Source organism: Bos grunniens, chromosome 13, assembly GCF_055505025.1.
Source record: "Bos grunniens cultivar Pamir isolate PY7600 chromosome 13, Bosgru_T2T1.0, whole genome shotgun sequence".
Lineage (NCBI taxonomy): Eukaryota > Metazoa > Chordata > Mammalia > Artiodactyla > Bovidae > Bos > Bos grunniens.
Window position 1 is genome coordinate 74,024,680 of NC_141177.1, and position 17,192 is coordinate 74,041,871.

At 45.7% G+C, this 17,192-nt stretch overlaps 1 protein-coding gene and 1 pseudogene across 15 annotated transcripts in view; both read left to right on the top strand.

Annotated features, from left to right (window-relative positions):
• The window catches only part of KIF16B (kinesin family member 16B), a 305,646-nt gene that overhangs the window by 48,156 nt on the left and 240,298 nt on the right, over nucleotides 1-17,192 (top strand). For all 14 annotated transcript variants that reach the window (XR_015139975.1, XM_086334996.1, XM_086334997.1 and 11 more), the window contains exons 4-7: nucleotides 6,245-6,361; nucleotides 8,504-8,601; nucleotides 9,317-9,426; nucleotides 16,910-17,052. Coding sequence is in view for 13 of the 14 variants with exons in the window: in XM_086334996.1 (XP_086191122.1) it covers nucleotides 6,245-6,361; nucleotides 8,504-8,601; nucleotides 9,317-9,426; nucleotides 16,910-17,052 (468 nt within the window). In the remaining variant the exon portion in view is untranslated. The remainder of the gene's footprint in view (nucleotides 1-6,244; nucleotides 6,362-8,503; nucleotides 8,602-9,316; nucleotides 9,427-16,909; nucleotides 17,053-17,192) is intronic.
• LOC147361255 (Krueppel-like factor 4 pseudogene) lies at nucleotides 13,320-15,573 on the top strand (annotated as a pseudogene). The gene has a single exon (XR_015139976.1). The product of XR_015139976.1 is annotated as a Krueppel-like factor 4 pseudogene (transcript).

Genomic DNA, 17,192 nt, shown 5'->3' on the forward strand with positions numbered 1-17,192 from the left:
GGACACGACTGAAGTGACTTAGCAGCAGCAGCAGCAGATCTGATTGATAGAGTGCCTGATGAACTATGGAATGAGGTTCGTGACGTTGTACAGGAGACAGGGATCAAGACCATCCCCATGGAAAACAAATGCAAAAAAGCAAAATGGCTGCCTGGGAAGGCCTTACAAATAGCTGTGAAAAGAAGAGAAGCGAAAAGCAAAGGAGAAAAGGAAAGATATAAACATCTGAATGCAGAGTTCCAAAGAATAGCAAGAAGAGATAAGAAAGCCTTCTTCAGCAATCAATGCAAAGAAATAGAGGCAAACAACAGAATGGGAAAGACTAGAGATCTCTTCAAGAAAATCCGAGATACCAAAGGAACATTTCATGCAAAGATGGGCTCGATAAAGGACAGAAATGGTATGGACCTAACAGAAGCAGAAGATATTAAGAAGAGATGGCAAGAATACACAGAAGAACTGTACAAAAAAGATCTTCACGACCCAGATAATCACAATGGTGTGATCACTGACCTAGAGCCAGACATTCTGGAATGTGAAGTCAAGTGGGCCTTAGAAAGCATCACTACGAACAAAGCTAGTGGAGGTGATAGAATTCCAGTTGAGCTCTTTCAAATCCTGAAAGAGGATACTGTGAAAGTGCTGCACTCAATATGCCAGCAAATTTGGAAAACTCAGCAGTGGCCACAGCACTGGAAAAGGTCAGTTTTCATTTAATCCCAAAGAAAGGCAATGCCAAAGAATGCTCAAACAATGCCAAGGCAATGCCAAAGAATGCCACACAATTGCACTCATCTCACACGCTAGTAAAGTAATGCTCAAAATTCTCCAAGCCAGGCTTCAGCAATATGTGAACCGTGAACTTCCTGATGTTCAAGCTGGTTTTAGAAAAGGCAGAGGAACCAGAGATCAAATTGCCAACATCCGCTGGATCATGGAAAAAGCAAGAGAGTTCCAGAAAAAATCTATTTCTGCATTATTGACTATGCCAAAGCCTTTGACTGTGTGGATCACAAGAAACTGTGGAAAATTCTGAAAGAGATGGGAATACCAGACCACCTGATCTACCTCTTGAGAAATTTGTATGCAGGTCAGGAAGCAACAGTTAGAACTGGACATGGAACAACAGACTGGTTCCAAATAGGAAAAGGAGTACGTCAAGGCTGTATATTGTCACCCTGTTTATTTAACTTCTATGCAGAGTACATCATGAGAAACAATGGACTGGAAGAAATACAAGCTGAATCAAGATTGCCAGGAGAAATATCAATAACCTCAGATATGCAGATAACACCACCCTCATGGCAGAAAGTGAAGAGGAACTCAAAAGCCTCTTGATGAAAGTGAAAGTGGAGAGTGAAAAAGTTGGCTTAAAGCTCAACATTCAGAAAACGAAGATCATGGCATCCAGTCCCATCACTTCATGGGAAATAGATGGGGAAACAGTGGAAACAGTGTCAGACTTTATTTTTCTGGGCTCCAAAAATCACTGCAGATGGTGACTTCAGCCATGAAATTAAAAGACACTTACTCCTTGGAAGGAAAGTTATGACCAACCTGGATAGCATATTCAAAAGCAGAGACATTACTTTGCCAACAAAGGTTCGTCTAGTCAAGGCTATGGTTTTTCCTTTGGTCATGTATGGATGTGAGAGTTGGACTGTGAGGAATGCTGAGCGCCGAAGAATTGATGCTTTTGAACTGTGGTGTTGGAGAAGACTCTTGAGAGCCCCTTGGACTGCAAGGAGATCCAACCAGTCCATTCTGAAGGAGATCAGCCCTGGGATTTCTTTGGAAGGAATGATACTAAAGCTGAAACTCCAGTACTTTGGCCATCTCATGCAAAGAGTTGACTCATTGGAAAAGACTCTGATGGTGGGAGGGATTGGGGGCAAGAGGAGAAGGGGACGACAGAGGATGAGATGGCTGGATGGCATCACTGACTCGATGGACGTGAGTCTGGGTGAACTCCGGGAGTTGGTGATGGACAGGGAGGCCTGGCGTGCTGTGATTCATGGGGTCTCAAAGAGTCGTACACGACTGAGCGACTGATCTGATCTGATTTATTTCTCTAATAACTGCAGGGTTGTACCTCTTGTCCAACTTCTTCCAGTTCTCTCTCCCCCTACTTCCCACCTTTGTAATCACAAATCTGATCTCTTTTTCTATAAGTTTGGCATTTTGGGGAAAACACCCATTTTCTACTCTGTTCAAAAGGCAATCTCCCTCACCTCTGATTTTATTAGCTGGTATTGTGTGGGCTCATGTTTCACGCTGGCAGATCCTGCCCAGGAGCTGAGCTGACAGGTCACACGCCGGCTGTAAAGAGGGGACGATCACAAGCTTAGTGTGCGTGAAGTCACCCTTTGTCTTTTTCTTCTCTTTAAAAATGATTAAAATGTAATGGCACCTTGAGACAGTATATCATGCCCGTTACTGTAGTACAAGTCAAGTTTCCCATGATCTTAAACAAATTCCAAATAAGATGACAGTTAATATTTCTTCCTTCCAAATTAATTTTAAATTTAGAAAAAAAAAATCAGTGAGCAGTTAAAAGTCCATGCTCATCTTGATTAAAGACCATTTAAGTAAGTTCTGATTTTCTTTTTTTTTTTTTTTTTATTTTTTAATTTTATTTTATTTTTAAACTTACAATATTGTATTAGTTTTGCCAAATATCGAAATGAATCCACCACAGGTATACCCGCGTTCCCCATCCTGAACCCTCCTCCCTCCTCCCTCCCCTACCCTCCCTCTGGGTCGTCCCAGTGCACCAGCCCCAAGCATCCAGTACCGTGCATCGAACCTGGACTGGCGACTCGTTTCATACATGATATTATACATGTTTCAATGCTATTCTCCCAAATCTCCCCACCCTCTCCCTCTCCCACAGAGTCCATAAGATTGATCTATACATCGGTGTCTCTTTTGCTGTCTCGTACACAGGGTTATTGTTACCATCTTTCTAAATTCCATATATATGTGTTAGTATACTGTATTGGTGTTTTTCTTTCTGGCTTACTTCGCTCTGTATAATAGGTTCCAGTTTTATCCATCTCATTAGAACTGATTCAAATGTATTCTTTTTAATGGCTGAGTAATACTCCATTGTGTATATGTACCACAGCTTTCTTATTGATTCATCTGCTGATGGGCATCTAGGTTGCTTCCATGTCCTGGCTATTATAAACAGTGCTGCGATGAACATTGGGGTACACGTGTCTCTTTCCCTTCTGGTTTCCTCAGTGTGTATGCCCAGTAGTGGGATTGCTGGATCATAAGGCAGTTCTCTTTCCAGTTTTTTAAGGAATCTCCACACTGTTCTCCGTAGTGGCTGTACTAGTTTGCATTCCCACCAACAGTGTAAGAGGGTTCCCTTTTCTCCACACCCTCTCCAGCATTTATTGCTTGTAGACTTTTGGATCGCAGCCATTCTGACTGGTGTGAAATGGTACCTCATAGTGGTTTTGATTTGCATTTCTCTGATAATGAGTGATGTTGAGCATCTTTTCATGTGTTTGTTAGCCATCTGTATGTCTTCTTTGGAGAAATGTCTATTTAGTTCTTTGGCCCATTTTTTGATTGGGTCATTTATTTTTCTGGAGTTGAGCTGTATTAGCAAGGTGATTTTCTTAATGGTTCTTCCAACTCCAAAGGGAGGCTCTGCTCTCAGGCTTGCCTGTTCCTTGATTCGACCCCAGAGAAACTTGAGACGTAAAATCTCCCCCTTGATAGCTGGAAGGAGAGTCTTTTGTTTGCAAGTGCCCCGCTGTGGGCAGTTGCCCTCCAGCGAGGACCTGCAGTGCCTCCCTTTGCTCTGGAATCGGCTTTAAGCCTCTCAGCAAGCGTGGTCTCCAGGTCCCTGGCCAGGAGGGCAGCCCATCAGCCCATCCAGCGGCCCCTCCTTCCCCACCTCAGTTGGTCGACAAGTCCTTGGTGGGAGCTGCCACGGGGAGCCTGTTTCCCTGCTAGGGGCCCTGAGGTGTGGGCACTGCCCTGCTGATTCTCTGGGTTCCCAGCCGACTTGAAGCTGAGACCGAGCCCGACCTGCATCTCAGCCCCTCGGGGCCTGCGTTTTTCTGTACCAGTTACAGGGTCCTCTCCACCAGCCCCTGCCCTACCCCCAGGCCCCGAGTCAGGTGGAATACCAGCTGAGTAGATTTCTAGAGAATAAATGAAGAGTAAAGTGGCGGGTATGGATTTTAACCCAAGGGAAGAATTCCATCTTGAAAACTTTGGGGTTTGTTTTTTATTATTGTTATTATTTTGGCCACAGCCTGCGGCATGTGGAATCTGAGTTCCCTGCCCAGGAATGGAATTCAGGCCCCCTTCGGGGGAAGCGTGGAGTCTTAGCCACTGGACCACCAGGGAAGTCCCTGGGGTTTGGTTTAAATATGGCATTTTCCGTGACTTTGTTTTAGCCCCAGACAAAAGTATGAGAGATTGTTTCTTTATTCTTTGGGAAGCTTTTGGAAGGTTGTTCTTCCTCTCCACTGGCATCCTGTGACGTGTTAAAAATCATAATCTGTCATTTGGTTTTTTGTCTGATCAGGAAGAATTAAATATTTGCAGTTTTCTTCCTATTCTATATGCGGTGGTGAAAACCAGCCTCTCAGATGGTTAGTCTGGAGCCCAAAGTCCCTGTGGGATTCCTGGTTCTGCTTCACGGAAGTGTGTGTGTGTGTGGATGTGTGTGGAGGGGGTGAAGGAAGGCCTTCAGCGTGGGCTCGGGCCTCCAGGCCGATGCTGAGCGGCGCGCGGCCCGGGCTGGGGGGGTGGCTGTGGTTCCCAGCCCTGCGGCTGCTGCGGGCCCGCTGCCTCGCCTCTCCCTGGGACAGAGGACCTGGTGGCACGGCTTGCCCCAAGGGTGGGTCACGAATACAGTTGAAGGTTGAGTTAGTCATCTGACTGTGAGAAAAAGATCAGAAGATGTCAGCTCCTAAAGCGGAAGTGGATGAAACTTAAGTCAGAGTGAAGGAGGGTAATGGGAGGTCCTCCGTGGAGACGGCCTGGTTGAAGGGGTAGGCTGTACACCTCTGACTGAGGAGACGAAGCTTGAACAGGAGGGCAGGCCGATGGGCCGGAGGCGTCCTGGCTGACAGCCCGTGTAGGTGGCGGGACGCTTACCGGGGGAGGGGGGAGCAGGCGGCCGGTGGTCATCAGGCCGTCTGGGGTGGGGTCTGCCCGGAGGGCCCAGGCCCCTCGGGAAGGCGGTGTTTCTAGAGTCGGTTCGCGCAGCGTCGCTCCCGGAGAGTCCGCTGTCCTGCTGGGCTGATGTGGATCCTGCCCCGGCCTTTGTGCATCCCACACCTCTTGCTGCTCTGAGAGCCTGATTGCACCCCCGCTCCCTGCCGTCTCCTCAGCTGCTGATGCGACTTGTTTTTGAAGGAGGGAGGTGTTCTTTGTGCCCTTGGTGTCCTGGTCTGAGAGGCCAGGAGGCGACCTGAAAGGCAGGTGGGGGTTAGAAAGCTTCGGCTGGTCCCCTCCCTCGCTGGGGTAAGGAGGATGACCCGGCATCTCGGGTTGCTTCGTTCGCATTGATCACGTAGGTCACGCATTTGTCCTTCGCTCCCTTCCATTCCCGAGTGTCCCACTGCGGTTGTGGGGTACACTGGACGTGGACTCAGGGCTGTGAGCACCATCACAGGCCCCACAAAGCTCATCTTGCTTCGAAAATATCCAAAGAGGGAAGATCGACTGGACTCTGACTTGGTGGAGCCCAGCATCCCAGCCTCACCCGCACCCACCTGTCACTCAGCTCGTGAGAGCCTCTGGAGACTGATGAATAGCCGTATCCTTAAAATGATGGCGTTGATTTGGCATGGTTTGAGCCATAACTTCTGGCTGCTGTGACTTTCAGGTTTTGAATATTTAGTTTATGGAAGCTCTGGTATAGAATGAATCACTTTATGTGTTTATTTACTTTTGAGATGGTAAGTCACCATGCTTTAAAATTGTCTCTGCTTCTGTACATGATTGTCACTTCGCCTTGTTTGCCTTTTTATGTTTTAGGAATCTTTTGTTAACTTAAGTGGGAAAAAGGATGAGATTGCTTTTTGCTTTGTTAAGAAGTTTCTTTTTGATTAAAAACTGGAGTACACGTATTCTGTTGTTAACAGCTCTTCAGTGATTTCTTCGCATGGTATAATCCTATGAATGTAGTATTCAAGAATGCTGTCAGCACTGAAGGGGCTTCTATTAAAATCCATGGTTAATTATATCTTTTTTGTTTTTTTGCTTCCAGGTTTTCAAAACCCTTGGCACAGATGTCGTGAAGTCTGCGTTCGAAGGTTATAATGCTTGTGTCTTTGCGTACGGGCAGACCGGATCAGGAAAGTCATACACTATGATGGGAGACTCTGTACGTGGCTTACACTGTGTGGGAAGCAAATTTCTCATTTTCTCTTTGGACTGATGAGAATGTCCCTTTTGTCTACGTGGTTGGTACTAAACATGCTTTTCGTGTTCTCATCATTCTTTAGTAGTAAGATAAAACTCAGTAATAAGTGGGATGAAATTTCCTCTGAGAGATTTTAAAATTAGAAACAGTTTTAAGTTTATAAGCATGAATAATGGATGGGAGTCTCAGTTCCTTTTCTGTTTTTAAAGGCTTTATAATCTTATAAAAAAAAAAGTGTGCTGGGCCCGCAAGTAATTTATTCTTCTTTTCTGCCAACCCAACAGTTTGAATAAAATTACTGAATTCTGTTCTTTTTAAAATTATTCAAAACACTTTTGCCCAAGAAAAATGTAAAAAAAAAGAATCTCCTTGGTGGAAAGGTACTGCATAAATCCAGTGAATACATGAAAAATGTAAGAATTACATGGGTTATATAGAGTCTACACAGTTACAAATATAGTGTGTAGAGTTTAGTAGTCATGCTATATAAATTAAAGACATTAAAATTATACTTGCCCCAAAATAGACGGCAGAGGAGAAGCTGGGAGTGATTGTAGAACCTTATCCCGTTGTGTTTTCTCCAGACCTGGACGGTGCTGGTGTGTTTTACTTCTCTCATGTCATGGTTTGGAAAACTGTTCACTGACTCTGGGAGTCGAGGACCTAGCAGAGCTTGGCTGGGCTTCCTGCCGGCAGGCTCAGAGGTGGCCCAAGTGCTGCAGGTTCGGTGGTTCGTGGGAGAAGTAATGCATTGAAAGAGGATAGGTCTTTCTGGATGAAAGCCTTTCAGCCCGTGTGTCCTGGCTCCTTAAATCCAGGCGTCTTCTTTGTAGTAGAAGTAAATGCAGTGCTGCGAATCCTCAGTCCTGAGAAGCAACGAAAAATAAGAGAAGAACTGAAGAACCGATGATTTCAAGAGTTTCACATTTCCTTTTACCATTACTCCACCCTTCCTTCTTTCCTGCTGTGCTTTGGGGAAAAAGCCTTCTCTAAAAATGAAATTTTTGGGACTTCCCCAGTGGTCCAGTGGTTAAGACTCTGAGCTTCCACTGCAGTAGGCATGGGTGTGATGCCTGGTCAGGGAACTAAGATACCACATGCCGTGTGTGGCCAAAAAATAGAAAACAAAATTTTTTTTTTTTTTTGCTTGTTGATTTCCTCTTAGCTAGTTTATGTAAGTTCAGCATTTATAAAGCACTCACAAGTTACAGCTGTTTTTCTCTGACCTTAAATTGAGTACCATTTGAGTATTCTTTTTTTATTTGATTTGTTAAAGTAAGAACAAAAAATGTGGTGAAAGGGCCAATTTTTATTTTATAAGAATTGGTACTGATTTAATGGTGTAAAGGAAAAAAAGTTCTCCTAAACCTTGTGATGATATATATATATAAATGTGTATATATATGTATATATATCTTTTTTGGATGGGGGGAATGGGAGATTAGGTGCGAGGAGAGAGAGATTTCAGAAGAAAACATTGAAACCTCAGTTTGGCCTCCTAACAGGAGCATTTTTCCTTGTCTTTGGTGCCATTCTGAGGCTCGTCAGCTTGTCATTGCCGACCGAAACATGAATACTATAATTACACCCAGGTCACATAAGTAATGTGATGTACTGAAATCTTTCTGTCGAGGGAGGACAGGGTAGGAATTAGTGCATCACAGTCTGTATGTCTTAATGTGGTCATCAGCTCCTTTGTAAGACAAATAGCTTCTTTGAGGACTTCTTAAGGTTTCTGCCCAGTGTGTATTTTAGCTTTTTTTGTCCTTTGACCAGATCAAATTTTTTAACATTTGTTTTACAGCAGTAGACTCTCTGGTTTGAGAGCTAGAGAATACATCTTATGTTTGCAAGCCACGATTTAGCTGATTGACAGCTGACAACTGTCTATTACTATGGTCCCAGCATGTAGAAATTAGAAGGCTCAATCCTCTTATTTCAGAGGATAGGAAGCAGTCCTGGAAGGGGTGAGTGGTGAGCCCAGGTCCCTGGGGTGGGCCTGTAGGCCCCCGGAGTCTAAGTCCACCCCAGCCCATTGCAGATGCAATCAACAGGTGCTTTTATTTCAAGTTACAGCTGAGGCACCCCTCTTTCCCACTGCAGGGCGATTCTGGCTTAATACCCCGGATCTGCGAAGGGCTCTTCAGTCAGATAAACGAAACCACCAGATGGGATGAGGCGTCTTTTCGAACTGAAGTCAGGTAGGGCCTGTGCCTTGAGTGAGTGTGTGTGAGCTTGATTCAAGGCATGAGGAATGGATACGGCCTTTGCATCCCTGAAAGGAGAGTCTGCCTTTCCCCATCCTGTGCTGTGCTGGTTGGAAGTCAAGCTCAAAGCACAAATGTGTTCAGTGACCTCCTTGGGTACCATTTGGATGAGGGCTTTGGAGGTTAGTGGAGGTAACCCAGCCTGGTCTGAAATTAATGTATGATGATCATCTCAAATGCAGTGAGCTTTTGACCTTTCAGTTTGTACCCACTTGCCTTATTCTTTTATTTGAATAAGGTTTGTGTTATTCTTTATGTTGATTGGATCACTGTCATTCTGATCTTTAAGTAAATCTGGGCGGTGGAGGTGTTTTTTTCCCCCTCTCCTTGGACTTAAACCTGTGTGGAGAGGCAGTTTGGTCAGTGGTTTGAGGGCAGATATGGCAATCAGGGTATTCTCCTGGCTGCCTGAGCTCTCAGAGGCTGTGAGGCCTTGGACAGGCTGTTTAAATCGCCCAAGTCTTTGCTGCCTAGTGTGTAAGACGAGGAAGATAGTACCTACCTTTGAGCTATTGTAGGGATTAAAGGAAATAATCCCCGTAAAGTGCTGTACCTGATATGTAGTTATCGCCCATAAATGTATGCTGCTGCTGCTGCTATTAGTGCCTGTAGTAATTTTACTGAATTCAACTCTGTTTGTCATTTTTAGCTACTTAGAAATTTATAATGAACGTGTGAGAGATCTTCTTAGGCGGAAGTCATCCAAAACCTTCAATCTAAGAGTCCGTGAGCATCCAAAAGAGGGGCCTTATGTGGAAGGTAAGAGTGGATGTTTTCACAGCTCTTTTCTTCTTGGGAGTTTTTGTTAAGAATAATAGTTTCAGAGAAAAAGAAATGAAGGATAATGGTGACATCTAAAAAATTTAATTTTGGAGTTTAATTATAGTAAAAATTACATGTGCTGCCACTGAACACTGGGGCTTCCCAGGTGGTACTGGTGGCAAAGAAACCACCTGCCAGTGCAGGAGGCATAAGAGACGTGGGGTTTGATCCCTGGGTTGGGAAGATTCCTTGGAGGAGGGCACGGCAACCCACTCCAGTACTTTTGCTTGGAGAATTCCATGGACCGAGCAGCCTGGTGGGCTATAGTCTATAGAGTCTGTAGAGTCCAACTGTAGAGTCTGTAGAGTCCGAGACGACTGAAGCAAATTAGCACGCCACTGTGCTCTATTCACTTAATGTGCTTCTACTTTACTGGCCATTAGCCGATTTTGCAGGGCTTGCCAATAGATCGTGTCTACCTTTAAGAACTCCAGAAACTTATTTTCCAAAGTTTTCAGGCAAGATAAGTAACTCTATAGCTTCTTTAAATGGCGTTGCATTTCAGGGGTGTGTTTTTACTCATCTTAACGGTAACATGACTGTAGGGTGATTCTGAGACCTCTCACCTTTGGGAAGAGTGTTTGAAGTTCCCGTGCTGTGTTCTCGGCCTTTGTGTTGTGATACATTCGTCAGGTCACTGTCCATTGGGAGGACTGTCCCAAGGAGTGATGGGTAAAGGACTGGCTCCTGCAAACTATTTTAAAAACAGGCTGGACGGAAGGCTGTCCTTAGAATAGTCAGCTCTGCACGCTCCTCTGTGTGAGGCAGCTGAGGTGAGGCTGAAGACGAGGAATTGCACACAGACAGGCTCTCCTATCTCCTGTTGTGGTGATGTCCTTCCTGTGTGTTTCATCGGAGGCAAGGCTGAGAACTGGTCATGGATTCAAAGATGTTTCTACTTCTGTTGTCTTTTTCACCTGGAAAACCAGGTGTGCTAACAGGATCCCATCTGCATTTTAGTAAATTTTCGATTGAACTTTTGTGTTTCATGCCCACAGCAAGGTGAGTAACTATGTATCTGTTCCATGGAGTGTGGGATAAATACTGTCGTTAATAGTTTTTAGCCTAACTGCCTTTTCCCTTTAACTGTCTTATCAAATGTTAAGACATACTATAGGGCTGGGTTTGTGGAGAGACAGGTTAATCAAGCAGGGTAAAAATCCAGAATCTACTGTCAATACTTAAAGGGGATTTAGTTTCTAATAAATCTGCTATTCAAACACTGGGGGAATAGGGGTTAGTAAGTTGTCTGGGAGAAAAAAAAAAAGAGAAAATTGGTACCAGAGCTCAATTTGTATACTAAAGTAAATGGCAGATGGAGCAAAGATTTAATGTAAAAAGTGACATAATGACTGCAAGAAACCCTGGATTATTTTTTTTCTGGAAATTTAGAGAAGGGAGGGCTTTTAAAATTTACTTAAAATCCAGAAAATATGAAATAAAAGTGTTAAATTTGAAATGTTGAAACAAAACAAAAAATGAACTTTATACTTGGTAGAAACACCATAGGCAAAGTGAAAAAACAACTTACAAGGTGGAGAGGATATTTTCAATTCAAGTTTCAGACAAAGGACTTGTTTTCCTATTATATAAGGAGCTCCTGTAAATTACAGACAGCTCCACTACCAAGGAGAAAAATGAACAAAGAATGTGACTAGGTTGTCCATAGAAATACTGATGATTTTTAATCAGTATTTAAAAAAATTAATTTACAGTGTTGTGTTAATTTCTGCTATACAGCAGTGCTTCAGTTATACATTTATATGTATGTATGTGTATATATATACACATACATTTTAAAAATACTCTTTTCCATTATGGTTTATAATAGGATATTGAATATAGTCCTTTGTGCTATACAGTAGGACCTTGTCATTTATCCCTTCTGTATATAATAGCTTACATCGCTGACCTCAGCCTCCAACTCCGTTCCTCCCACCGCGCCTCACCCTGGGCACCAGTCCTTGGTCCATGTCTGTGATTCTGTTTCTGTTTAATAGGTAGGTTCATTGGTGCCATATTTTAGACTTCACACAGAAGTGATACCATAAGCTATTTGTCTTTTTCTTTCTGACTTAATTCACTTAGCATGGTAATCTCTAGTTGGGTCCATGTTGCTGCACATGGCATTAATTGCTTCTTTTCTAATGATGTGCATACACACACGTGTATATGTATGTATGTATATCACATCTTGATTTACCCCTTCATCTGTTGATGGATGTCGAGGTTGTTTCCACGCCTCAACTATTGTAAATAGTGCTGCTGGAAACATAGCGGTGCATGTATCTTGTCTGGCTGTATGTCTAGGAATGGAATTGCTGGAGCATACGTAACTCTCCTTACAGTTTTCTGATGAACCTTTATACTGTTTCCACAGTGGCTGCACCAGCTTCCATTGCCACCAGCAGAGTAGGAGGGTTCCCTTTTCTCCATATCCCCTCCAGCATTTATCTGTAGATTTTTAAAATGATGGCCATTCTGACCAGGGGTGAGGGAGTACCCTGTACTTTTGATTTGCATTTATCTAATAATGTTGAGCATCCTTTCATTTGTCTGTTGGCCACCTGGAAACACACATGATTTTTAAATGAAGGAAAGAAAGATTGACGTCACTAATAAGCAGAGGAAAGCAGAAGAAAACTTCTTTGAGATAGCTTCTGCTGCCTGTCCCCAGCAGCTGTAAGGAACCTGATGGGACAGTGTTGGGAGACAGGCAGTCTTTTGCATTGTTACTGTTGTGTGTAAGTTGCCTTTTATGGAGGACAGTTCTGCAATATCCATCAACATTTTGTATATGCTTCAATCTAGAAATTCCACCTCTTAAGAATTTCAGTTCAGTTCATTTCAGTCCCTTACTTGTGTCCGACTCTCTGCGACCCCATGGAGTGCAGCACACCAGGCCTCCCTGTCCATCACCAACTCCCAGAGTCTACCCAAACTCATGTCCATTGTGTCAGTGATGCCATCCAACCATCTCATCCTCTGTTGTCCCCTTCTCCTGCCTTCAATCTTTCCCAACATCAGGGTCTTTTCAAATGAGTCAGCTCTTTGCATCAGGTGGCCAAAGTATTGGAGTTTCAGCTTTAACATCAGTCCTTCCAATGAATACCCAGGACTCATTTCCCTTAGGATGGACTGGTTGGATCTCCTTGCAGTCCAAGGGACTCTCAAGAGTCTTCTCCAACACTACAGTTCAAAAGCATCAGTTCTTCTGCGCTCAGCCCTCTTTATAGTCTACCTCTCACATCCATACATGACCACTGGAAAAACCGTAGTCTTGACTAGATGGTATTCTGGGGCAATTCCTGGGCCTGAGAGAGAGTGTGGCTGCCCGCGTGCAGAGGGCAGAGGTGGTGGCGGGCCAAGTGCCCTTCCCTGCGCCTCCAGACCCCCTTACCCCCGCTCGCCCACATCCATGAGCCTCGTGCCGCTGCCCCGTCCGCAGACCCACGCCCAGCCTCACCTAGCTGCGCCGGTACGCCGGCCATGCCACCCGGCCACAGCTTCCATGCCCATGGCGACCAACAGCAGTGGGGGACGCTGCTGAGTCGCAGGAGCGCAGCCTGAGCACCGGCCCTGCTTAACGCGCTTTGCTGATTGTCCATTTTTATGAGTTTACAACTTTTCTAAGAACTTTTGTTTACAAAGCAACTTTTATTTTAAAGGCATCTCCCTTTTGTATTTAATCCAAAGGAGAAGTATGTCGGGCAATTTGCGGTTTGGTTTTGGCTTCGTTTCTAAATTTTTTTCCTCTTCGTTGACTTTGGGGTTCAGATACTCCTACCGCTTCAGACTCCCGAGGACCTTTTGGGCCCCCATGTTAATGAGCCACCTGGTGAGTCTGATGTGGCCGCCAGGGAGGCGCTGCTCACGTCCCTCCCCACGTTCACATCCGGCCTGGCTGGAAGGACGAGGTGCCCCGAATGACCGCTGGCAGGAGGAGCTCCCCCACATGAAGTGGTTTCCCCGGTGCTTCCCGGCTGCCCCTACGACCTGGCGGCGGCGACCGCGGCCACCGACCTGGAGAGTGGTGGAGTTTGCAGCTGCAGCCCGGCCCTCCTGCTCTGGAAGGAGGCGGGAGAGTTCAGTGATCTCCTGGACCTGGACCTTATCCTCTCCAGCTCACTGTCACATCAGGAGCCCGTGGTCACCATGGCGTTCTGGTAAACATCAGCCTCGTCCTCGCCCTCCCCATGGAGCAGCGGCCCCGCCAGCGTGCCCTCCACCTGCAGCCTCAGCGATGATCGATCCGGGCTGGGGGCGAGGCGGGCGCAGCCGCCTCTGCAGCCGGGAGTCTGCACTCCCTCCGACGGCTCCCTACAACCTGGCAACATCAGTGACGTGAGCCCCTCTAGCGGCTTCGTGGCCCTGCTTCTGCGGCCCAAATTGGACCTGGTGTGCATTCCGCTGCAGCCGCCACGTGGTGGACTGACGGGCACGTTCGCCTGAGTGCCCCTGGCAGCGAGTATGGCAGCCCTTGGTTATCAGTGTTCTCACAGGCAGCCCGGATGGCAGCCACTCGGTGGTGGTGGGCCCTATAGCAGCAGGCCACTGCGTATGTGCCCGAAGATCAAGCGGGAGGCTGTCTCCTCGTGTACTGTCGGTTGGCCCCTCAAGGCCCGCTTGGGCACTGGATCTCTGCTCAGCAGTGGCCACCGGCTGCCTGCGCACGACTTTCCCCTGGGGCAGCAGCTCCCTGGCAGGGCTACCCCGACCCTGGGTGCCGAGGAACTGCTGAGCAGCCCAGACTGTCATCCTGCCCTGCCGCTCCCCCCGGGCTTCCATCCCCACCCCGGGCCCAACCACCCTCCCTTCCTGCTCGATCAGATGCAGACGCAGTTCCCATCGTGCCATGACCAAGCGCGTGCCAGTCAGTTCCTGCATGCTGGAGGAGCCCAAGCCAAAAAGGAGGAGGAGGTCATGGCTCCGGAAAACGATGGCCTCTCATACTTGTAATTATGCAGGCTGCGGCTAAACCTGCGCGGAGAGTTCTCATCTCAAGGCACACCTGCGCACCCCACACAGGTGCAAAACCTTACCACTGTGACTGGGATGGCTGAGGGTGGAAGTTCGCCCGCTCAGATGAACTGACCAAGCACTATGGCAGACAAACCGGGCAGTGTCAGAAGTGTGACCAGGCATTCTTGAGGTTGGACCACCTTGCCTTACACATGAAGAGGCACTTTTAAATCCCCAAACAGTGGATGTGACCCACACTGCCAGAAGAGAATTCAGTGTTTTTTACCTTTCACACTGTCTTCCTGGTGAGGGGAGGAACCCAGCTAGAAAGCATTACAATCATGGTCAAGTTCCCAAGGAGTAAACTTGTAAATGGATAATCAGGAGACACAGGAAACCAAAAGACAAACTCAAAAAAACAGATGGGGTCTGTGACTGGATCTTCTAGCATTCCAATTCTAAATCCAACTTGAATATATATTTCTGGACTTAAAACACGTGAGTTGTAAGGGGGTGACTGGAAGTTGTGGATATCAGGGTATAAGATCTGAAAGTTGGGGGGAGGGAAGACCAGAACCCCCTGAATTGTTTTGATGCAATATAAACATAAAGATCACATTGTATTCTATTTGCCTTCTGAAGGCCATTATGATGATCTTAGAAGAGGAAGAAATCAGGTACAGAAAACGGTGTTTAATAGCCTAAAGGATGGTTCTTGGTAAGTCTTGGTTCTAAAGGTACCAGATGAGGCCAAAGTTCTCAAACTGCTGCTTGCTTTGACAAGGAAAATCTGTTTTTGTCTTCTGATCTAAATTTATGACCTAACTCCAGTAAATACATCTGGTTTACTTTATTGTTTTATATAGTCTGTTACGCATTGTGGTTTCAGATGTGCAATAATTTGTACAATGGTTTATTCCGAAGTATGCCTTAAGCAGAACAAATGTTTTTTTCTATATAGTTCCTTGCCTTAATAAATATGTAATATAAATTTAAGCCAACTTCTATTTTGTATATTTGTAAACTACAAAGTAAAAAAATGAACATTTTGTGGAGTTTGTATTTTGCATACTCAAGGTGAGAACTAAGTTTTAAATAAATGTATAATATCTGGAAAAAAAAGAATTTGTTCTGCAGAATTATTCACATATTCATAAAAACTTGTGTACAAGATTATATGTAGCAGCATTGCTTGTATTGAAAGCAAACTCTCAACAATGTCTGTCATCTCAATAGGAGACTATTCAGTTGGTTATGGTCTATACATAGCGTCTAGTGCTAGTACAGTCTAGTGCTCTGCAGCCATAGACATGAATGAGGGATCACTTTGATACACAGAATTCTTCAATGTATTTTTCACAGAAAAAAGCAAGATGCAAAACAATGTGTATGGTATGCTACCATGTGTAAAAGGGGGAAAAAGATGGTTTAATATTTATGTAATGGCCTGGCCACCTCATGAGAAGAGTTGACTCATTGGAAAAGACCCTGATGCTGGGAGGGATTGGGGGCAGGAGGAGAAGGGGACAACAGAGGATGAGATGGCTGGATGGCATCACCGACTCAATGCACATGAGTTTGGGTAAACTCCCGGTGTTGGTGATGGACAGGGATGCCTGGCTTGCTGCAATTCATGGGGTCGCAAAGAGTCGGACATGACTGAGCGACTGAACTGAACTGAACTGAATGGCCTGTATACATATGGCTTATTTCTAGAAAGTTTTGGAAAAACTAAGAATGTTGGGTTGCCTGACAGCAAAGTGTGGGGTAGGTTATCAGATGGTGGAGGGGAAAGACCCTTGAACAGTGTCCTTTTTGTAGTTTTTGACTATAAGAGCATATGAATGTTTCTCAAAAAAATGAATGAAAAGTTTCTTTAAAAAGGATTTTAAAGAATGTGGTCGTGTTTTGCCTGGAGGTAGTGTTTGCATTTTCCCTGACTGTGACTAGGGCTAGTGATGTTGACGGTGATATCTCACGGTTATCCTGAATACTGTATGCAATAGGTGAGCCCTATCAGGAGAGGTGACCAAGGCTCAGTGAGGTTAAATGACTTCTTCGTAGCCATGTGAGTCCACTGGTCAGCCACCGAGCTGCACCCGAGGCAGTTAGCTCCTGGGTCTGCATTAGGAGCCACCACAGGTTTGTACAGGTGCAGATGCGTGTGCGCTCAGTTGTGTCCGACTCTTTGCCACCCCATGGACTGTAGCCCGCCAGGCTCCTCTGTCCGTGCAATTTCCCAGGCAAGAATTGTGGAGTATTGCCATTTCCTTCTCCAGGGGATCTTCCCCACCCAGGAATTGAACCCTTGTCTCCTGCATTGGCAAACGGATTTTTGCCACTGTGCCATTTGGGAAGCCCACAGATCTTTACAGTCGTGTATTATTTTGTAGAGGTACCTCTCTTCTTCCCTCTACTATCTATTGGGGAGATTTCTTCACCCCCTCTTTTTTTTCAGATTTATCCAAACACTTAGTTCAGAATTATGGTGATGTTGAAGAGCTTATGGACGCAGGAAACATCAACCGGACCACCGCCGCCACCGGGATGAATGACGTCAGCAGCCGGTCTCACGCCATCTTCACCATCAAGTTCACGCAGGTGAGGGCCATCGCCCCGCCCCTGAGCGCGTAGGCAGCGCCGGCTGTGGACTGGTCTGTGCTGAGCCAGGCGCCTCGGAGGCGCCCCACTGCTGTTTTCTTGTTCTTTAGACTGTTGAGCTGTGTGATGGTTTCTCTGCC